At 40.2% G+C, this 24,088-nt stretch overlaps 2 protein-coding genes and 1 pseudogene across 2 annotated transcripts; 2 read left to right on the forward strand and 1 right to left on the reverse strand.

Annotated features, from left to right (window-relative positions):
• The first annotated feature begins 204 nt into the window (after positions 1 to 204).
• Positions 205 to 4,516, forward strand: LOC121763931 (annotated as a pseudogene).
• Positions 4,517 to 15,191: 10,675 nt separating this feature from the next.
• LOC121764886 lies at positions 15,192 to 16,472 on the forward strand. Its single transcript, XM_042160914.1, has 2 exons — positions 15,192 to 15,471; positions 15,859 to 16,472. The coding sequence occupies exons 1-2, from the start codon at positions 15,266 to 15,268 to the stop codon at positions 15,953 to 15,955; spliced, it is 303 nt and encodes a 100-aa protein (XP_042016848.1). The 5' UTR covers positions 15,192 to 15,265; the 3' UTR covers positions 15,956 to 16,472.
• A 1,520-nt stretch (positions 16,473 to 17,992) lies between these two features.
• On the reverse strand, positions 17,993 to 19,481 carry LOC121765663 (protein ANTAGONIST OF LIKE HETEROCHROMATIN PROTEIN 1-like). Its single transcript, XM_042161870.1, has 4 exons — positions 19,470 to 19,481; positions 18,870 to 19,400; positions 18,554 to 18,779; positions 17,993 to 18,456 (listed from the first exon to the last, which is right to left on the reverse strand). The coding sequence occupies exons 1-4, from the start codon at positions 19,479 to 19,481 to the stop codon at positions 17,993 to 17,995; spliced, it is 1,233 nt and encodes a 410-aa protein (XP_042017804.1).
• Between the last annotated feature and the right edge of the window lie 4,607 nt (positions 19,482 to 24,088).

A 24,088-nucleotide genomic window follows, 5' to 3' on the forward strand; every position in this document is an offset into this window, starting at 1 on the left:
ACTGTATGATTTCTCATCCAAAACTCAATGTGTTGTCTTGAAATGTGATTTTTGGGTTTCTATCAATTAGAATAAGAAAATTATGAAAATTAATTTAAAATATTACATGCCTCTCTCTCTCTGGAACAATACAGTGGTTTTTGTGGTGCTGAAATATGAGTGATGGTTGGTTGAAAGCATTAAAAGTAGGAAGAAAGTGGTGGGAGAGTGACGGTTGTTAAAGTGGGAGTCTGAGTTTCCAAAGAGAGAAGATAAACAATATCCAAATCTGTAAAAATCAAACACCCACACACAGAAATTAATAAGAGTAAAAGAAATTGAAACTCATTTTCTCTCTCCTATCTCTCTCTCTCTCTCTCTGGAATACACACACCCTTTTTTATGGGTAAACTTAAGAAAGCAATCAAGAAACTTTGGAGGTGTGCGTCAGGTAATTAAATCTCCACTACTAATTAATATACCTTCACTTCTACGTTCATTTTTTTTGTCTTTTTTATTTCTTTTTCTTTATGCCCACCACCATACTTAATTATTTCCTTTGTAATTATGTGAAATTTCTTCTTCATTTGCTGATCGATAAGGAAGAATTTCTTTACATATTCTCGTTCTTGCTAAAATTGTATACCGACGAAATGACTATGAAATGATTAAATCTATATATTTTCCAGTGCTGGCTTTTTTGTAATATGGAATCTTTTCTTTTCCAAAGTTGAATAGCAGCTTCTAAAACTGTAGAAAAGCACTTGTAAATGTGAATAATACATATTGATATAGTAAAAAGAAAAATTATTACTATGATAGTATCCATATTTTGATATAGTAAAAAATTATCAGTAGAATCCATATTGAGATTTCAGAAACTTGACATATTGTAATGTAGTCCAGTTAAATTCACATTATTTCGCATAATGGCTTGATTTTAAAGAGATCAGGATTCTTCAAAGCTATATCAAGTCCACCAAACTAAAGCTTAAGGTTTAAACATAGTGAATGGAAGTGCTTTCTTTCTTGTTAAGTGAAGCCAAAGCCTTTTGTAATGTAGATGATGATATTACAATACATACACATAATTATAAATATGTGTATGCGTGTGAGTTATATATTCTGATAAGTTTGATAACTGGTTAATAATACAACATAAGAGTCAGGAAGCAAAGGGTGGCCTCTTTTGTAGAATAAAGCTGTCATTTTGCTGTGTAGGCACTGCGGAAGCTTGTGGAGTCGGAGTCATGTCGCCTATAGGTTGTCGTTGGTTTATTCAAGATAATCACGTATGTTCCGTTTGGTCTCCTTTCTTGTTATCAAATTGACCAAGACTTACAAACTGCTTGCTTGCTGTTTTTCTATGCCTTTATGCACAAGCACGAACAACTTAAATTTCTTATCGATGTTTTTCTTCGTGGTCTATCTCAGGTGGTCCTGGATAACAGCATACTGCGAGTCACATTATCGAATCCGAATGGGATTGTCACGGGCGTGTGTTATAACGGCATCGACAATATGCTAGAAGTTCTCAACGATGAGAGTAACCGAGGGTAAGCAGCTCCATATGCGATTCCTAAATTTGTAATCTTTTGTGGTTGATTTACTGTCATGAAGCTTCATATGATTCTGAGATCAATGATTATGGAAATAAGTGGCAAGAACTTTTCAGATGCACGAATCGACTATTGAATATGTTCATTTTTTATGAATGTATGTAGGTACTGGGATGTCGTATGGAATGCACTAGATGGAAGCCGGGCAGGAGTCTTTGAAGTGTACGTTCTTGTTTCGTGTTTATATGGTTTTGCGGCATTCATAACTGTCTTAAACAGCTTCTGTACGGCGATGTAGGATCAAAGCCACGACTTTTAATGTTATTAAGGACACTGAGGAGCAAGTAGAAGTGTCTTTTTCAAGGCCATGGGATCCCTCTATGCAAGGGAAGCTTATTCCATTAAACATAGATAAAAGGTACTTCCTTTCGTCTGTGCACTCGCGCAGAAGCGCAAGTACATGTAATGTATATAACGAAATAGATGATTTCGTAGGTTTGTTCTGTTACGTGGCTCCTCAGGATTCTACACCTATGCGATATACGAGCATGTTGGTTCACCTGAATGGCCTGCTTTTAGCCTTGGAGAAACCAGGATTGCATTCAAACTGCGAAAAGAAAAGTGAGGTTGTTAGCTTCTATTAGGTGCCTTGATTGATCATTGATCATAGAGAGACGATGATATGATGCATCGACATTTGCAGGTTTCATTACATGGCTATTGCAGATAACAGGCGCAAATTCATGCCCCTGCCAGATGACCGACTGCCCAACAGAGGCCAGCCTCTCGCCTATCCAGAGGCGGTCCTACTGATCAATCCCGTTGAGCCCGAGCTCAAAGGAGAAGTGAGCCCATCTTCACTTTCTCCATTTGATTCTGCATCATGTTACACAAACATAAACTTGTTTCATTCATCCTAGGTCAATGACAAGTATCAGTACTCGTGTGACAACAAGGATTTGAAGGTCCATGGCTGGATCTCCATGGATCCTCCTTCCGGATTTTGGCAAATAACACCTAGTTATGAGTTCCGCTCAGGCGGGCCCCTCAAACAAAATCTAACCTCTCACGTGGGACCGACAACACTAGCTGTAAGTTACCCCCTTTTCCGTTCCATCCATGTTAGAGTTCAAGATTTCTCCATGGTTTGCACTGTGCAGGTTTTTGTCAGTGGTCACTATGCTGGTGACGATCTGAATCCAAAGTTCGGTCAGGGTGAGCCGTGGAAGAAAGTGTTCGGCCCTGTTTTCATATACGTTAACTCTGTGATGGATGGACAAGATCCACTTACACTGTGGGATGATGCCAAAAGACAGGTTCACATGTTTAAGATTGTGTTTGAGAAGCTAAATATCAAGTTAACAGTTCTTACTTTCATCTTTAGATGTCGGTCGAAGTCCAAAGCTGTCCTTACAACTTTCCAGCATCAGAAGATTTTGAAAAGGCAGACCAGAGGGGTAGTGTCAGCGGTAAACTATTCGTTGCAGACAGGTAATACTCCCCTCCTCGTTTATATAGACTCCTATGCGTACATATATACGAGCGTGTGCTCGATAAATGTTTACCTTTAATCACAGGTATGTCATTAGTGATATATTCCAGCAAATGGTGCTTATGTGGGATTAGCACCACCAGGAGATGTGGATCATGGCAGAGAGAATGCAAGGTTTCTTTCTTTTCTTTCTCTCAGATATCTATGAATTTGGCCAGATTTCGAGTTTCTTGAAATTATTTGCTATAAACATGCTTGCTGCTTGGAATTTGTATGGTTAGGACTACCAATTTTGGGTAAGGGCAGACGAGACGGGCTATTTTTCCATCAACAATGTCCGGACCGGGAACTACAATCTTTACGCATGGGTCCCCGGCTTCATTGGAGACTATAAGAATGAAGCTCCCATTACCATTACATCAGGTGGTCAGATCGACGTGGGAGAGATAGTATATCAGCCTCCTAGAGATGGTCCGACCCTCTGGGAAATCGGGATCCCTGACCGCACTGCTGCAGAGTTTTACGCCCCGGATCCTGATCCCAAATATGTCAACCGGCTCTTCATCAACCATCCAGACAGGTTAGTCTAAACTCCTTCGATTGCTTTTGTTTCTCCTATGTTATGATGATGCAACGTGATCAGTTGATGGATGGATCCGTGTTTTTGGAGTCGAATGTGAACAGGTTCAGGCAGTACGGACTTTGGGACAGGTACTCGGAGCTGTACCCGAATGAAGACTTGGTTTACACGGTTGGCAAGAGCGACTACACGAAAGATTGGTTCTTTGCACAGGTTAACAGGTCCGGTTCTAACTTTTCTATAACGCACGACAATGTCCCAACGTTTAAATTGTAACGTGCTCTAACGTTGGGACATTTTCGTATGTTTCCTTATCATCGCTGCGTGAGTACAATGTACATGCTGCTGATATGTTACGGTTCTTGCATACCGTGTCATGTCTGCAGGAAAAAGCCAGACAACTCGTATCAGGGGACAACGTGGCAGATCAGGTTCGCGCTAGACACTGTCATTCCAAACGGAATCTACAAACTGCGTGTGGCGATTGCATCTGCATCCTTAGCTGAGCTACAGGTAAAAGATTGGGATCATGGCTGTTGTGTCGAATCAAACTGAGTCTATTCGCTTTTGCAGGTTCGAGTGAACAACCCAAAGGCGAATAGACCGTTGTTTTCAAGTGGGCTGATCGGGAGGGACAACTCGATTGCTAGGCACGGAATCCACGGGCTGTATTGGCTGTACAGTGTGGACATATAAAGTGGTGCACTTGTGCAAGGTGACAACACTATATTCCTCACTCAACCAAGAAATCAAAGCCCTTTCCAATGCCTTATGTATGATTACATTCGACTCGAAGCTCCTCCACAATAAGCCGTATAGGTTTTCATAATTTTTTTCCGGTGTGTAAATGTTGATGATGCACTCGAATATTTCATCAGATATACTACTCCCTCCGTCTCTACATTATTCCCTCTCTTACTTTACTATTTCTCTACTTTAACTATTTATTATCATTTTTATAAAACGAGTGCAGAAAAGTCAACGGGACTCCTAATGTGGGACTGAGGAATAGTAGTATTTAACTTCAGACAACTACGAATTCAATACTTTTTGAACTACATGCCACATTTTAGTCATTTTGATTAATGAATTGTCTATGCCTATTCTATTTGCTAATCAAAAAATGTTGTAATTCCTCTCGATTTAACTCAAAATTTGATTGCAAATCAATCACAAAAATAGTCTATGAAAAATATGTAAGGATAAATCAAATTAGCTCATATATTAATATCACTTCCGTTTTTAGAACCCACACATTCAATAATTAATATCATCGGATTTTTCATTACTTTTGTCAATCTTTTTTTATCCAAGAAATTCCCAATCATTGACTAATTAGATTCCTCATAACTAAATGGCAAATCACAATAAAATCAATTAATATTTGAATACTTATTGTAACCAATAGCATGAATGCATGATTGATTTTTTTTTGTTTGAATTTTCATCAAATAAATAATGCGATGCAGCCTATTATATGTATATGTAGATGAAGAAACTTCATTATAGATATTGGAAAGATTGGAAGCAACGTCAAGAGTGTGAATATGCTACAAATTATTTTTCTTATGTTTTTTGGTTTTGTTAGATGTTTTGTGAAGCAACCTGCAGCAATATATATTCCTCAGCTTGTGGCTATTAAGGTTTGTCATTTTTCCATTCTCTATCTTCGTTAATCCAGGTAATTTTTGGGAGATTATGATATCTTTGTTATTGTTTTGCCAAAATGCTAAATATTAGAGTTTCTTTTCTTTTTCGATTCATGGGTGAAGAGAGAAGACGAGTATGGTTGAGCTTTTAATCGAGAAAAAATAAATATAATTGAATATGATTCTCATACTTCCGTATGTAAATGCTTACGAATTTTTGTGGCAGAAAATATGATCGTTGGAAAATAGCTTAATAGCATTGTTTGTCGTCTTTTTATGGCTTTGCCTAACCTAGGAAATTATTTGATTTAAGCTATTTATACCCTGGAATTTAAGCTTATTTCGTGATAAGTATATTAATTAAATATAAATACAACTTTACGGGATTTTTTTTATCAATCTTTGGGAATAAAACGATACATTTAAACATAGAATATTACTAGTAGCTAGTACTCCCTCCATCCCAAAATATTAGACTTATTTCTTTTGGCACAAGAATTTAGGAGGTTAGTAATAAAGTAAATTTTTATTATAAATAGAAATGACTCAAGTATGTTGGGACACTCCAAAGTGGTATACGAGTCTAATATCTTGAGACGGAGGAGGGAGTACATGATATGATTGTTTTGAGACATTTTTATTTTTACAAACCTAATATGCATATGGTTCTCAGTATTTTGATATCTAAACACGCATACTTTTTCCATAGATACATTTTGTCGTTTAATTCGCCTCGTGACTAATATATTTCGTTAATATTTATGAACTTTTTTCAAATTCTAGTTTTATAACAATTATAAAATATGCATGTTAATATTTAACTTGCAATATAGTATGATTTAGCTCGGATTAAGATTCCGACGAATATTAACATCGACTTCGCTTGCTAGCTAATTGATGCCACGTCATTTATCTCTCATGTGTCACTATCAAAAATGTCGCATACTCTACTCACATGTTATTTAGTCATGCTAGTACTAGCTAGACATGCCCAAGGTTTGTTGGTTCCGACGGTTAACCGCGGAACCGTAACCGCTGGTTCCGGTTCTGAATCGGAACCGCGACTTTTTTCTTGAACCGGAACCTCCATATTTTGAACCGCGGGTCGATTCCGGTTTCAAATTTTACGAACCGAAACCTTGTCGGAACCGCCAGTTCTGGACAGTTTCAAACCGGAACCGTGAAAAACCATCAGAAAACCGTGAAATCTAGCCGGAACCGCAAAAAACCACCGGAAACCTGCGGTTCAGAACCGTGAAAAACCATAAAAAACCATCGGGAAACCGGCGGTTCGGAACTGGAACCGGAACCGTGAAATAGCTTCACGGTTCGACTCCGATTCCACATTTCTCGAAACCGGAACCGCCGGTTTAAGAGCCGTGGGCATGTCTAGTACTAGCTATATAGTGACTCAAAATTTAGTAATTATCACTAGGGATGTCAATCGGGCCAAACCGTTCGGGTTGTCGGGCCATTCGTGTACATGCTATTCAGGTTATGATTTTTTCGGGTTATAAAAGTTCGAACCTAACCCTAACCCTTCGGGTTTCGGGCTAACCCACCGGGTTATTCGGGCCAATGCGTATTTTTAATTCTTTTAATATTTTCAAAAAAATAATACGTATTTTAAATTTTCTTTAATTATATACAAATTTTTAATTAATCATTCAACAATGAAATACGTATTTTTAATTTTCTTTAATATTTTTAAAAAGGATTAAGTTATTTAAATTTAAATAACTTATTCATTACATAATTATTTACAAAATATCTATCAATAGTATGTTTATGTATTTAAAACATAAATCAACACTTTGTTTCAAAATTCAAACATAAATCAATTCGTAGAAAATTGAATAAATTTTTCATAACGTGCGAGGTGCATCATAGATGTAACAAAAATATTTTGAATTGTTAAAGAGTAAATTATCAAGATGCTAGCTAATTGGAGTAACTCTAAGTTTTCTTGAATTATGATAGGTCAAATTTAATTTATTCCAGCTGTAAATAAGTCAAATAATAATTTATATTTATTTTAAGAATCATCAAAGTACGCATAATTCAATGACGAAGCGGCGTCAAAACACTTTGCACTATTATATTGGAAATGTACTAAAAGAAAGCTTTTATATATGAGTATTTATGAATCCATGAACCACATAGTGATTTTTTTCGTGATCTTATATAGTCGGTTGACGTATTTGGATTTTGCATGGTTTTAGAGGGTTGTGTTGGATGATTTTGATTATATTTCTATATTTTTGAATGATAGCTCTTCTTCAGACTTCAATGCTCCTTGGGCTGCCACATCCCTCCATGATTGATGCGAATCAAATTGTACATTTTTATTCCCCTAACTTTACATAATTTATACAATTTGATGCTTGCAAAAGTTTGTTTTATGGTGTAGGAAGAGGAATGAAGCTCGGATTGTGAAAAAGTTGTGCAAAATTCCCAAGTTGACGGATTGGCTAGAAAGTGCTCAAAATGAGGCACCCGGCCGGGTGTATTTTATGCCTAATAAATCTACCCGGCCGGGTGTGATATTTAGAATACGAAAATTCCAGCAAGTTCTCAAAAGTGGCCACCCGGCCGGGTGAATTTGCGGCTGAAAAAATATACCCGGCCGGGCAGTTGTTTTGAACTGCAAATTGGCAGTTTCAAGCTGCAGTTTCATTTTAAAAGGGTGGCAGGCGGTTCTAAAAGGAAAAGCAAAGATTGAAAAAGGTGTCAGGGGAGAGAGAGAATTAAAAGAAAAGAGGGAGAGAGAAGGTGGCGGTTGACAAAAGGAGTTTAATTGGAGTTTTTTTAAGGAAAAATAGGGGGCACTGTGGGGGAGATACGAAATTGGACAGAAGGGAGAAAAAAAAGAGAAAGAAGAAGAGAAGAAGAAGGGAGGAGGATCCGGCATCCAATCTTCATCATCTCGGAGACGGACTATCGCCGGCTATCGGAGAACATCATTAGTCTTACGGTTTTTCTTCTTTAGCATGTGTGGCTAATTTGTCTTCATTGCTCCTAACACTAGTAGGATGAATTTATTGTGGAGATTATATATTTAATCATTTGCTTTGGTTTTCATCTATGGTTCGGATTTTATTTATGCTATGTTTTGATGCATCAAATGTAGTATATTATTTGCCTCTTTCTAATGTCTCTTTAATTTGGAAAGTGGATGAAAACTTAGATGAAGAACTTGTTAATTTTATCTTGTTCAGAGATAAATGTACAAGTGAATATTGATGTAAAAAAGTCTTCGAAGTTGAATTAATACTTACTACGCTTCCGTGGGAGTTTAGTTTGATGAGAAGATGTTATGTGTTAAGTGTTCAGCTAACCATAATATTTGTTGGCTTTGAAAAGTTAGTCTAGTATTTACCGCGCTTCCGCAGGAATATTAGTCTAATGAGTATGTACTTTTGGCTATGTGTTCAGCTAGTACTAGTACTATAATTCTTTAAGTATGTTCAGTACTTTTAGAGTGTAAAATTAATACATCGTTCTCAATAGCGTATGAATTTGAATATAGAATCAATACAATAGTGATTCATCTGAATGTTGTTAGGAGCAATCGTTCTTTATCTCTTGAGTTTCTCTACTTTCGTACTTTAGTTTTTAAATTTAGTTTTTTAATCTCGTTAAACCTTGTTAAATAATCAAACGCCTCCCTGTGGTTCGACACTCTTTTACTACAACTGCATCTGTACTCTTGCAGATAGGTTGTAATTTTAGAGCTAATTTATTAAACTTGTGTGTTCTTAATCCATTAATATAAAAGCTCGAAAAATACACATCAATGATCTCTTGTGGTCCAAGTGCACAACTGGTGCCTTGGTAGTATACTCAGTACTAGGTTTGGATTGCACACAATCAGCTACAACTAAGTCTCGTGCTCCATTCTCTTTCGCGTGACAAATATCCATGTCATCTATATGCAACTTTGCATTGCATGCCTCTTCACCTTGAGGTGAGAGTGGGCCAAAATATGTTCGTGCATTCAATATCTATTGACATATTTGTAATCTTATTAGTAAGGAGCTTGTATAAATATTGTTTAATTATTCTTAGCTCGTCTGATAATCTACAGTTAATATGGAGTATGAGAGATGAAGTATTGAAGTTCTTAACAATATATATTTTTTGTTTTTTAAATGATCTTTCAGAGAAACATGTGTCTGACACATTTAAACTTGTTTTGAAATAGTTTCTTGCCTTCGACAAATCCATGATAATAGCAGTCCATTGTTCAATCTACCCTATTGGAGATGGTGAATAAATTTTATTCAAGAATTTCCCTAAAAAAACTAGAGAATTTGCATATAAAAAAGTTTAGACGGCAGTTTCCCTAAAAATCGTATCACTGAATATATTCTCTGTAATCAACCAAGATCATGTCTCTGTACTTGATTTGTGTAAAATTTGTATACAAAAATCCCTCTCAAATACTCAAATCACCTAGTAATTATATTCAAAATAAAATCTATACAAAACATGAACACAGTTTTTGGTTTCGTTGCTTGTTTAGTTAGTTATTAAGGGGCTTAGATAGTTGCACGCCGTGACACACGTAAAGACATATAGTCATATCGGCCAATTATGTGGCGCGTTAAAATATACTTATATAGCTGTTTTTCGTTTTGATTTATTTTAGTTTGTTTTCATCTTTATTTTATTTCTTTTAAACTGGTTTTAAGCGAAAAAATTTAGCTTTTTAATCAAGTTAACTTTAACCTCGTCTTGGATACCCTTTTATTTTATACTATTCACATTTGAATCATCCGTTTAAAGATTTTATAAATAAGTATTTCTCCCGTCCCATAAAAGTATGCACTTTTTCCTTTTTACTTTGTAAAAATATGCACCTTTTAATTTTAGAATCTATTTTCTCTTTATTGAAACGAGACACATTCTTCACTAATAATACTTTAATTACATTTTTCTTTTAATCTTTCTCTTATTTTACCAATTATACATTATAACTCGTGTCCTACCAAAGTTACGTACTCTTGTTGATCGGGGAGAGGATCAAATAGATGAGGAATAAGTGAGACATATATTCCTAAATTTGTGGTATATATCAATCAAATATAAATCTTTCAAGTATATGTAATGCTTGAGAAAAGGTTGAACATTGCAAAAAGTTAGCGAGCAGAATAGTAGATCGACGCTACTTACGAATTGGAATTTGCACCACTTTAGACCCTTTATAAGAGCATTCTCATCCGTGCTCTTGTCAACGAGCATGGATATGGGCCCGAACCCACTTTTACTCCATGTTCTTAGGAAAGTTACAACACTCACATCTGTGCTCTTCCGCAAGGACGAGCTCAAGGGTCCCACCATTCTATTATTCAATTTAAATAAAAACATTTTCACAAATTAAAATGCATTAAAAATATTCGGAATACTATTACAAATTACAAAAAAATTAAAAATTACATAATTAAAATACTAAAAATTAAAAAGTACATAATTAAAATTCTAAAAAGTAAAAATTACATAATTAAATTCATAAAATTAAAAAAACCTACCACGCATGGCCGAATTTCGCCCAAATGTGTTTGATTAGGTTCTTGTAGCTCAATGTGAGCTCGGGTATCGCGCATTGTATGCACACCTCGGCGTGGGGGAGACCTCGCGGTTGAGCTTCCGGCTTCATCCTCGTCGTAAAAGTTAGCCGTCATCGGTCCTTCGTCAGCTATAATCATGTTGTGCAAAATAATACACGTGTACATGATGTCGGCGATATTGTTAACGTACCACAGCCGAGACGGGGCCTTCACGATATTGAATCGGCCTTGAAGGACCCCAAAAGCTCTTTCGACGTTTTTCCGAGCAGACTCTTGACGCTGCGCAAAAACAACCTGTCTCGGGTCTTGCGGATTGCTGAGCGTCTTCACGAAAGTCAACCACCTTGGGTAGATACCATCGGCGAGACAGTAACACATGCGGTATGCATTTCCGTTGACGGTGAAGTCGATCGCCGGTGCTACACCATTCAACACATCATTGAAGAGTGGTGAAGAATAGAGCACGTTCAAGTCGTTGTTGGATCCGGCAACACCGAAATATGCATGTCAAATCCATAGACGGTAGTCGGCGACCGCTTCAAGGATAAGTGTTGGGCCGCCGCCTTTGTGGTCGCTTAAGTGTTGCCCCCTCCAAGCAGTCGGGCAATTCTTCTACTTCCAATGCATGCAGTCAATGCTGCCAAGCATACCGGGAAAATCGTGGACTGTTTCGTGAAGACGAAGCAACCGTTGACAATCATCAGTGGTGGGTGCCCGAAGGAATTCCTCACCGAAAGCAGAACGAACGTCGTCGCAAAAGTTTTTAAGACAAAGGACTCCGGTTGACTCACCGACATGCAAATACTCATCGAAGAGGTCAGCCGTTTACCCAGTAGCAAGTTTTCGGATGGCACAAGTACACTTCTGCAACGCCGAGATACTTTGTCGACCGTCTGCGTCTCTACTTGTTTGAAAGTATTCAACACAGGTGGACAATGTGTTGACAATACGCATAAACAACCGTTTTGACATGCGAAAACGGCGCCGAAAGTAATCTTTCGAAAACCGCAGGTGGTCGGAAAAATAGTCGGCAACGAGCCTTTCGTTGGCTCCCTCCCGGTCACGATGGATGTAGCGGCGAGTTGATCTAGTTGGTCGAGGAGGAGGAGCCGGGGTAGTCGCGGTGACACAGGCTTCATAGGCGGCACGATGTTGTTCATAGTATTCTTGTTCTTCGCGCTCCGCATCCGCAATGAGATTGGTGAAATCCATTTGAGGGATTTAGTGAGAGAGGAAGATGTAGATAAGTTGTATGAAAAAATATGAATGAGAGATGAATGGGAGATGATTTGATGTGACAAATGAATGTGTGTATTTATAGATGATTTTGGGAATAAAAAAATTTTAAAAAATTCTAAAAAACTGTAATAAAACGTCCATATTTTTTGGAATCTGAAATTTTTTATTTTTTGTATTATTTTCGATTTTTTTTAAAAAAATTGAATTTCCAACTGATAAATCCGTTGGCCAATCAGAACGCGCTACGTCAGCTGCTCGCTGGCATGGACGTGCTCGATGCATCGAGCAGCGCCGTGCCAGCGACGAGAGCGCAGCGACGGACAGCACCCGCCGCGCCCGCGGCACGGACGGACGGACGTGGATTACTCACCGTCGCGGATGCTCTAATGAGTGTGCCATCGAGATGATTAAGATTCACTGCCAAACGACGATCAAGCCATTCTATCTGGCCTAATCCTTTCAAGGAAACGGATCCTAATAGTGTGGAATGATATTGAATAGAGTTATTAGAGCATCTCCAAAAAGGAGAAGTAAATGAACTATGTATATTATCCATTTAACTTCTCATAAAGTGAAATATACACTTCTAAAAAATAACGTATTCCAAAGGAAAAAAGAAAAAGGTATATGAAAAGATAAATCATTATTGTACAGGCGAGCGATGCGCCACCAAAAGCGATCGCCGGATTGGTTCGTGCCAACCATCGGATCTTCGGTGATTTCCAAGTACGCTGTGAACAATTTATCCATCTCCGCCGGAGTGTACGGTGTGCGGACACCGTAAGTAGGAAGAGTCGGAGTTTGGGAGGGGTGGTCGACCTAGGCTCGGGTGTCCACCCATAATCTACAATTTCAATGTGCGACCCCACTGAGCCTTTTTATGTAAAATACATAAGGGTTTTAAGTTAAATTTGATTTAATTTTGTGTATAAGAGCATCTCCATCCGTGCTCTTGCCATCACGGATGTTGGCCCGGACCCACTTTTATTTATTTTTCTCTTTGCTCTTAGGTAAGAGTATAACATCCACATCTGTGCTCTTCCGCAAGGACAAGCTCAAGGGTCCCATCATTCAATTATTCAATTTAAATAAAAACATTTTCACAATATTAAAATGCATTAAAATTACCCGGAATAATATTACAAATTATAAAAATAATAAAATAATAAAAATTACATAATTAAAATCATAAAAAATAAAAATTACATAATTAAACTCCTAAAAAATAAAAATTACATAATTAAACTCCTAAAAATTAAAAATTACATAATTAAAGGCTAAAAATACATGACTATTCATTCAACTCAACCCCCAATGTTCTTTGGAGATCCCGTATCGTTGCCACATGCGATCGAAGTTGCTCGATGTCATATTAGACCTATCGGCCAAATTGAGTTGGGCCAAAATCCCCCACAACGAGTTGTGGGGGGTTGAGGTGGCACATAGGGAGCGTGGGCGGATGGAGTCGCGGCGCGACGGCTGTTGGCCGTCGCCTTCTTCCTTCCTTGCAGCCGGCTTTCGGAACTGCTCGGGCCGGCGTCGGGGTTACCCAAGTTAGCTCCGGCAAGTTGGCTAGCCACATCATCGGAGCCGGTGTCGGATAGGGATACCGACCTCGACCGTTTGTTGGAGGAGCTAGAGGAGGATGATACGCCTCCCCTATACTTCGGATGCATACGCGTCTCTTGCCAAACGTTGAGGTACTTGAACGTTTGTAGTTTATAGAGTGTTAGGTCGTCAAGGCGGCACTGATGATGTCAAGCTCGCTCCTACCGCTCCCCGCCGACCGCTCTTCCTGGAGGTAATACCCCTGGAATTTATGGATCTCATCGTTGGCTCTGTATATGACATTGGCACCATACTATCATTGCGCTCGATGGTTCCAGCCGGGCGGTTTTCATTGTACTGGCGACAGATGTGCCACCAAAACCTATCTCCGGTTTGGTTCGTGTCAACCTCCGGATCTTCAGAGATACTCAAATAGGCTTTGAATAATTGATCCATCTCCGTCGGAGTGTACGGGGTGCGGACACCACAAGGAGTATAAGTAGGAGTAGGAAGAGGAGGAGTTAGAGAGCCGATGCTCCCTCCCGATCTGGGTTTGGGTGCCTACCCGTATTGCCCATCAGGGGCATCTTGGTTGTCTACCGGGTAAGGCCGGTAGCCACTCGGAGCTTGAGAACCTTGGGTTTGAGGAGGGGCCGAAAATTGCGTTTCCGGACTAGGGAATGGTTGTGAGCCCAACCATTTGGGGTTCCAACCGCGGGAGTCGGAAGGGTGATCGCCGGAGCTGGACATTTTTTTGTAAGAGTGAAAGAAAGATTGAGAATTGATAAGAGAAAATGAGAGAATTTAGATGAGAATTGTGTAGTGTGGTGTGAAATTTTTTGTGTGAAAGTGGGGGTATTTATAGATGAAAATGTGAATTTTGGAGAAAAAAAATGAAAAATGAATTAAAAGTTGAGAGAAAACGGATATAATTTATTGAAAAGTGGGAAAATATTTTTTTTATTCGGTTTTTTTAATTAAAATCTGATTTAAAAAAAAAAAAAGGAATTGCCAACGGCATTGCAATTGGCCAATCAGGCGTTGACACGTAGGCTGCTTGGTGGCACGGACGTGCTCGATGCATCGAGCAGCGCCGTGCCAGCGGCGAGAGCGTAGCGGTAGATAGCGGGTGTCGTGCTGCTGGCACGGACGGACGAGCCAAACTCACCGTTGCGGATGCTCTAACCATAAACCTATCATTTCTTTTATTGGAATACTAAATTCGTGTAAGTCTATTTTTGGGATGTTACAATTTTGCCATTTTGGTTTGTTCACGATTTATAGAATCATTTACTTTATTCCACTTTTAGTATGCAAATTCCATATTTCACCAGTTTTGTACACTCACAATCTAATATAAAACTATTATTTTAAATGTGTCTCACATTCCACTCACGTTCTTCTTTTAATTTTTTTTTCTAACAAAGTCAAATAATTCTATTAACCTAATAGTTAAACAATTGTTTTTGTTTTTCGTTAAAAAATTCACTTACATTTTAATATCTTCATCCCTAAAAGCCAGCTTAATCATTAATTAATGCTATTTAGGTTAGGTTAGGAAAAAATGTGGCTTCATATTCTGTCTCTAATCTCTCAGATAAATTGGTTGTTCATGTTTGGTTTAAAATTAGATTTGTTGTTTGTGCAGAATGGATGGGAAGGGAAAACCGCCCGTATCTCCAAGGCCAATGAGGGCAGACAGCGTTGCGGAGACGATGCGCTCTAATCGGACAGAGCGAGGTGATTACCCGGAGCGCAGAGGCATTGGAAAGCGTGCGCGAATGGTCGTATATCCTTTACGGGCCGAGATGGAAGGTGTTCATCCGCTGGTTCAACCACACCAGCGGCCGTTTGAGTAAGAGATACTAATAAGGACTACTCCTACTCCTAGTTTGTTGCACTCCGTAATAGTAGTTCTAACTTCCCGTGTATGCAAAATAATTTCTGTTCTGCGTATCAGTTCATCTAATATTTATAATAGTGTTCAAACTTCCTGTGTAAGCAAAATAATTTCTAGGGAATATGTGAAATTTTTAGAGAAGATAAAAATGTCTATTTTGCATACATATATAGTCCTATACACGCAGCTACTCTCATTGTAGCTGTAGCCCTTTTAACTTGTGCAGCTTTACAGAGAATGATGATTATCTCAAATGAATACAACCGAATTTCTTCTTCCTCACCATTTTCCCGCCAAAATCACCTACCAAAAACTCTATTGATAGATTTGTTGTTTGTGCAGAATGGATGGGAAGGGAAAACCGCCCGTATCTCCAAGGCCAATGAAGGCAGACAGCGTTGCGGAGACGATGCGCTCTAATCGGCGTTGGCCATATTAATTTCTTTACGGAGTTAGTGAGGAAAACGTATAAGGTGAAGGAAAAGTGGTCCCATGAATATGATAAGAATCTGTGTTAATCAAGTATCAATCTAGCCTATCCAACAGGCCCAAACCCCTACCCAAGGTTCCCAATTTGGATTCATTGGATAACTGGGCTTGTATGTTCGCAATCGCGGTCAAGCTTGTGTTCCAGGTGCAGGGCTTCTGGTCTTATGATTATACTAATGATCTTGTTCAATTAGCTTTAATCAAGCTTCGATCCAATAAACCAGTTAAGCCACTTGCTCTTCATAACCCAGTTGCTGGTGATAAGCCAGTTGCTGATGATGTTGGTGATAAGCCAGTTGCTGGGACTGCTAGCCCCCCTTCAAGAAACTCAAGGGATCTCTGAATAGTAAACTGGCAATGTTATGTTATTAGGATATTTTGAGCAGTTTAGAGTTAGATTTTTTATTTGATAAGTTATATGACAAAATTGTTGGTTTTTATTGCAATGGAAAGGAGCATGAACCATGGTGCAAAAGAAACATGGAACTATTCTAAGAAACTTGCTGAGAAAGTTTGATGGGTGATCTTATCAAGGGCTCGTTTGTTTGGCAGAATAGACCAACATGTGTTTGCATATAGTTTACACTATATTGATGTTGGCTGAATTGCATAGTTAACACTCATTGCTGTTTGTTTGTCACTATAGTAAACTTGTGTTTGCAATTTGGTTGTTTGGTATGCCACACCGAAATGTTTGATAGTATTGTGAATTCCCCTAAATAGCCTCGTCAATTACTCATAATGCCATAAATGTCCTCCGAAAACCCTTAGGCGCGTCCCCAAATTGAGTTTGGCGCCTCCCAAATTTCGTATTCAGTCAAATTGGGGATTTAACACCCACTCCAAAATTGACGAAGCATACATCGATTCCCAGCAGGAGGCAGCTCATCCAAATCTTGTCTACTCCGACCGGTCATCGATTATCTGTTTCGGTGGTATGTTTTCGTATCATGTATTCAAGCAATAGAAAATTAAATTGTTCAATGTATAATTGATCAATTGCACAATCTAAATAGGCTTAAGGTTCTAAATTTGTTGGTTTTGTATCCAATTACTAGGCATTCGTCAATTGCAAATGTGAGATTATATGTTTTACTATAACCTGAACCAATTTCACAGCATATACGATAATCAGTTCTGAGTTATCATCTGTGTGGGTTTTGTGGTTGTTTTTTTTTGGTTGGGTATTTTGTCAGTTATACCGTTTCCTACTGTGAATTTCACAAACTCGGGCTAGGATAACAGTTGGGTGGATTATTGATGTATTGGTTGAATGCGTTTTCTTGATTGATGGTGTAAAATATTAGTCATTACCTGAAGCTAGCTCCCATGGGTTCGTTTCAAACATGGGTGGACTCGTTTCAAACACAAGCACAATCTGGTGGAAGGGGTGCGTTGCCATTTCAAGCTCGTTGATGCTTTGGTTGTCCAATTTTACGTGTGGTTTGATCGTCCTTAGGTCTCGTTTGAAGCTGGTATGGTAGCTATATGCAGTGTTAGTTAGGTTAACTTTATCATATTGTAGTGGATACTTGCGGTGTGTACGCTCACATGATCCTCGCAAAATTTTCTGATGGAATTGCTTTCATGCTTGATCATTGGGTGTAATGTATGGTACTGTGGTTCAGTGTAATGCAAGTATGTTGCGTAAGGGGTACAGTTCTTATGAGATACGTATGCACATACCTCTGTTTTGCGAACTATAATTGAGGTTAAAATATGTGTCTCACTACATTGGGAGTTATTATTGGAAAATTTAAAACCTCAACTAATGTGAAGCCTCCCACAAACTGATAATTGGATAACTGTGAAGAGATGAAATCGAAGGTAATAAATTTGAAACAACAACAGCATCAATCTGTTTCATAGTCCGCATTCAGCTAACACATGCTATATCAGTAATACATAATCCAAATTATGCCAATAAGCCATAGAGATCAAAGTTGCTCAGAAGACCGAAATAATGCAGAAACTAATTATACTCATATCACTCGTTCATCCTGTGACCCCACATTGCAGCCGCCAAATCATCCCTCTTCTTCGTCCACAAAGCTGTTGGCGAGACAGCATTAATAGTGTGCACTACCGGCTCTTCATTTTCACTATTACCCCCGTCAGCAGGTGTATTAGTTAAGCATTCCTCATAGGGATCCACCTCTAAATTGGTGCGAATGAAGTTGTGCAGCAGGAAGCAAGCTATTATCAAACCGGTTTGCACATCGATAGGGTAGAAACTCGGGCTGCGCAATATTCCCCATCGCATCTTCAAAACGGCAAAGGCACGCTCAATCATATTCCTTGCTTTGGTGTGCTTCAAATTGAAAAGTTCTTCGGGAGTCTGAGGCGCTTGTGTTCCAGGACCCCACTCCTTCAAATGATATCGGACGCCTTTATATGGAGTGATGAATCCTTCACTGTTAGAATACGCATTGTCGCAGAGGTAATAGCAATCTATAAAATAAGAGCAACGGTTCATGATAAAGGCTAAATTATGACAATATGCAAGCGAAATCTGCATAACTATCAATGAAAAATCATAATGATCCACCTTTGGGAACTTTCAGTCCAAGCGGCCGGCTAATAGCATCCCGTAGTATCCTGGAATCACCTGCTGAGCCCTCCCATCCCGGCAGCACGTATACAAAGCGGAGTTGTCGATCGCATACCGCAAGTGTGTTGGTTGTTACCTGGCCTTTCCTATTTCGGTACCTTGGGGTATCCGCAATAGGAACCCTCACGTTGATATACGTACCATCCAAAGCTCCAAGACATCCCTAGTGTCAAGCAATAGGAAATTAGGGTTAGACATTGGGCCTTCCTAAATAACACCTCTAAAACAACATTTCGGTTCACAGAGAACAGACCTTAAACCAACTCCACCGTCGGTCTGTGCAAGCATCATCAACGGGCTCGGGTTTCACTAAAAACACCTCGTGCAAGGTAAGGATACCACGGAGCACAATATGCATATATTTCGACACGGTTTGTGAAGAACGCATGAAGTTATGACCAACAATCCGAGTCTTTTTGTGATGAGCTAGAATGCATAAAAACATTGCTACTTGTTCTTCAACCGTAACAAATTTTTGATCTATTAACCCAACTCGGTCACGCAAAAGACGACATAATCTACCAAATGTGTTTCTATCCATTCGAAGATTGTCTATGCATGATTTATCATTAACACGGACAAGCCTGTCTAACTGTTTTACATGGTTTGGAATGGACTCAATCAGTTTTTCTGGTGCATCTCTACCACCACGTTTCCTTTTTTTCGGCTTAGGTCTAATCCAAGTGAGTAGCATGCTTACCAATAGGAGACTGATGCTTAGGTTTTTCAGTAATTCCTCAAGCAAAATCAGAACGGTCGTCGATTCCTCACCTTTCCGGTTAACCTATACAGATTATATGAAAGAAAAAAACATTCAGTTACACATCTGATATAATTAGAAATTACAGCAAACCACATATACCATTGACTGCATATTACATATACACACAACGAACGACTCATTACATCTGACAATTGTGTATTATCTCCATAAATAAAATGAAGCCTACATACGAATTGAAGATGTGTAGTACTCAAGCATTTTGTAAAACCTTACACTCATATTTTGATTTGGCTCGGCCATGGCTCCTATGCAATTGGGGTTAGCCCTAACAAATGAAGCCGCCCAAGCTTTTATGCCCACACTAATCTCCGAATTCGCGTCGTAATTGAATCCCTAAACCCGATTACTCCACCAATTCGTCTGGCACAAACTCAGCCCGCCTTAACCGGCCACGATCTTGAAGCAAACTCGCTCACACTTTCGCGAATTGGGTTTGGAATCGGTGAAGTCGCGAAGAGGATGGTGGATATGGGGGGTAATTTTGTATTTAGGTTGAGAGAGGCGTATCAATTTTTCCTTCTCAAAACTCTATCGCATGAAACAATGTAGACAGAGTTATCATAACATTGTGCCCTAATAAACACAAGTCGAAGCGGGTCGTGTGATTCAAATCCGGGTCAGCTGTAATGCAAACATGCCATTCAAACACAGACGAAGGGTTGATTGTGTCCTCTATACACCCACTAACAAACCAAACAAACGAGCCCCAAGGGTATATTGAACTGTGCAATAACTTACAGTAACCAGTTTTCGGATGATATAAATTGAATGTGTTGGATCATAAATAGAATTTTTTATTTGGAGTGCTATAAATGCCATGTTACTTGTGTGTGTTGCATGATGCAAATTATGTGGCCATTATTGTTCCTTAGGGTGTCCACTATAAGGTGGACACGCCCAATAGCCCCGCCCCAGTTTTTGTCTATAGCCCCAGTTTTGTTGTCCATAGCCCCAAAATTCTATTTCCGCCACTATAGTGGACACCTCCAATAGCCCCAAAATTTTATAAATAAAATAATCGCATTATAAATAAATAGAAAACTGGGTAATTATTAGGGTCGAATATTCGTTGTATTTCAAACCGGTAAAATGTTATAACGAATATGTAAAATAAAATACAACTAAAAATTCCGCCACCGCCTACTCGGTGTCGGAGTCGGCTTCCTCGTCGTCGTCTTCTTCTCCTTCTCCTCCTTTTCTCTCGCTGCTGCCGGCCGCGGTTTCCCCAGGAGCATTATCAACAGACCCCAGTCGACTCTCAATCCGAGTGATGAGCCGCTTGTAGATGTTCCTGAGGTACGGGTCAGTTTCCCCTGCGTATTTGCTGCATACGTCTTGCAGTTGTTGCATCAACTGCACGTCTATGGTATTGGCCAATACCTCGTGGGGTTGCACCGTGGGCAGTGGGATTGGGGCAGACTGGGGGAAGCGCGATCCGGACGCGGCCGCCGATATGTGGGAGGCACTTCTACCCCCTCTGGCGCTGCGGATAGAGGCTTGTTGTCCCGGGGGCCGTCGTCGCCTTATGTGAGTCGCGGCTGGCTCTTCTACTTGCTCGTCGGACTGCTCGAACTCGTGCGAGCCGCTCCCACTGCTGTATTGCCCGGCAAGGTTGTGCCTTGTGCGCTTCGGGCCAGGAGCTGTGCCCACCTCTTGCGCGACGATCGACCTGAATTTCGGACAATCCGCGAGGACAAGATACTCCTCCCACAAGGTGAACTTCGGCTGGCCCGTCTTGCGGTATTGGCCCTCCGACAGGGTCTTCACATCAGCTGCGCTTCGGCCACTCTCGGCGTGGCGAAGGTTGTTCTCGTAGATGGACGCGAACAGCTTGGTAGCCCGCAGAATCCTACCGACCTTTTTTCGGATCTGTTCTGGGTCGCGCTTCTCAGCGCCGTCGGGCTTGAATTCCTCGTATGCCCCACTGACGCGCTTACAAAAGCTCCCCGAATCCTGATCGGTGCCCACCACGGGTCCGAAGTGATAGAATCCCACGCCTTCGCCACGGCAATGCTCTCGGCTTTGGTGTATGGCTTGCCGCGGCTGGACCCCTCGCCACGGCTAACGCCGGCGTCACTGCCCGAGCTACTCGCAATGCCGGCCCAGCTGCCCGAGCGTCCACGACTGCCGCCGGTGCCACGACTGCCGCCTCCGCCCCTAGGGCCTCCGCCCCTACCGCCACCATGGCCCCGACTGCCGCTACCTCCTCGGGTCGGAACGGGCGTTTCCACCCGCGCGGCCGGCGTATCTGGGATGCCGCCAGAACTGAGCAGACCCATCATAGTATCAAATGCGTCTTGATCTGCTTCGGTGATCGGAGATTGGCTGGCTTGGAAAGGGGAACCCGGCCGCGGCTGGTGAAGCGCGTCTAGGTTGGGTCTGTAATCCCCAAATGCGGAACGACTCAGATTCCGCTGTAAAGGAGGCGGCGTTGGAGAAGACCTCCACGGCTGAGATGGAGGAAGGGGTGGACTCGATGCCCACGGTGGGGGAGATTGATTCCAATTCCAATACTGGGACGGAGTCCCGCCATATCCGGCAAAACCCGACGGCTGTGATGGATTGGTGTCATATCCCGATTCCTCAGAGTCGGGTGAGTCGTCGTTTCCTCGATTCATTTTTTTAGAGAGTAGTTGTGTGGATAGTGAGTGGATGGATTTTGTGAAAATGGTGAAAAATAATTAGAGGGGGTGTGGTATTTATAGAGGGGATGGTGGAAAAACGTCAAATTTCTCGTTGCCGGCGAAATCGCCGCGGCGGTTCAATCCACTATAGCCGCCGCGCCTATAGGCGCGGCTATACACCCCTCGGCGCGACATCGCCCCGCACACGGCGATCGCGCGTCCGCCGCGTCTCCCACCCCTCGCCGCGTCCAGCCCGCGGCTATCGACCTTCTCCACTATAATCCGCCGCCCCACCGCCGCGCCGCGCGGCTACCGCCGCGCCTAACCATAGTGGACGCTCTTAGGTTAGGCTAGGGCTTTCTTTGATTCTAGAGTATCATGTTGTTTACCTATGTCACGATTAACCAATTGTGACATAATTAGCGAGATACCATTTCTCATTCTTCTTCTTCTTCATTCCCCCTTTTGGGGTAGGGGGACTAGTTGATGGCAGGTAAAACTTTGTATTTTGTTGAGTTTTAACTTACTTTGTATGTTATTCATTTTTTTACAGATTCTGGTGTTCCAGTCATACCCGACTCAGAAAGTCAATTTCTTATTATTAACCATTTAGGGTGAAAACATTGCTTCTGTTTTATCTATTTGACCTTGCTTCGTGAAAACAATGCATCTTTCTTCAATGCTGTATTTCTTTACTGATAAAGACTATCGGGTCATTATTAGAAAACTATCAGTCTACTGACCTACAAGCATTCATGTGTTGTCAAGTTCAATTCTTGCACCCTCCACAATACTAGATTTTATGTTGTGAAAAAAATAACAAATGAAAGGAAGATCATAGTCGCAGATTAAAATCAAGATTCAAATCAAATACAAAAGTCAGAGCTGCCTGCGTTTTCGGGACTGCTCTCCCTCATCCACCGACTCCCAGCTCGATCCGCCAGCTCCCGAGCCCGAGCCGCCACCTCCCGCGTCATCTCCTCCACATGCTGGCAGAAAAACTCGGCAATCAGGTCCAAGTTCCTCCAGCAGTTTTAGGGCGATCTTGATCAGTTTTTTGCCAACTAGGGCATACAGTTCTGGTGAGCCGCGCTGGTGGTCAAGGTGTAGGCGATTCATGAATTCATTCCGGAGTTCAGGATATGGACTGGAGTGCCGCGCCGACAGTCAAGGTGGAGGCGATTCAAGAATTCATTCCGGAGTTCGACGGAGTTCAGGATATGGAGTGGACTGCCGCGCCCGCGGTCAAGGTGGAAGTGATTCATGAATTCATTCCGGTGGAAGTGATTCATGAATTCATTCCGGAGTTCGACGGAGTTTAGGATATGGAAGTTCTCAACTCATCTAAAATGTTACAATTCACTCCTATTTATAGGCATCATCTTCCTATTCTAGAATCTACCTAATAATTTTATATTCTAAATATAAAAATCTAGATATTTCTTACATAATATCTAGATTATTCTCCTAAAATATTTAGATATTTCACTAAAATATCTAGATATTTTCTCAAGATTATTTCTAGACAATTCTACCATATCTAGATATTTCCATTACAAAATCAAGTTTAATAATATTCCAACACAAAAAGCATTAATTCAATATTAGTACACTTCCGTTTAAAATGCATTTCTGCTTGATCTACAAAAATGCATTAATTCTATATTCCTTCCGTTTTAAAAATATATTCAATATGAGTTTTAAAGCATATACTCATGTGACAGAAAAAAATAATTAATAATATTAGTATTATGTAAAAATGAGATCACAGAATTAGAATAATAAGGACAATATGTCGTCTACCACATAAATAAATTGTAAACAAGAATATGTATAAAAGTAGTAATCCCAAAATCAACGCTTAATTGTAATTTGTAACTGATGCTTTCAACGGAATTATTTTGTGTCAATCAATATTATTAAATTCAATGAAATTAATAGAGAAAATCACTAAAATGAGGCCAACCTGGATGAAAATTTTTATTCATCTTCTTCTTCTTCTATGACCTCTCTTAAAATTGGAATCATTGTGGCACTAGAATCACAACGTGCAGGGTCTATAAA

This window comes from Salvia splendens, chromosome 14 (assembly GCF_004379255.2).
Source record: "Salvia splendens isolate huo1 chromosome 14, SspV2, whole genome shotgun sequence".
In the NCBI taxonomy this organism is placed as follows: Eukaryota; Viridiplantae; Streptophyta; class Magnoliopsida; order Lamiales; family Lamiaceae; genus Salvia; species Salvia splendens.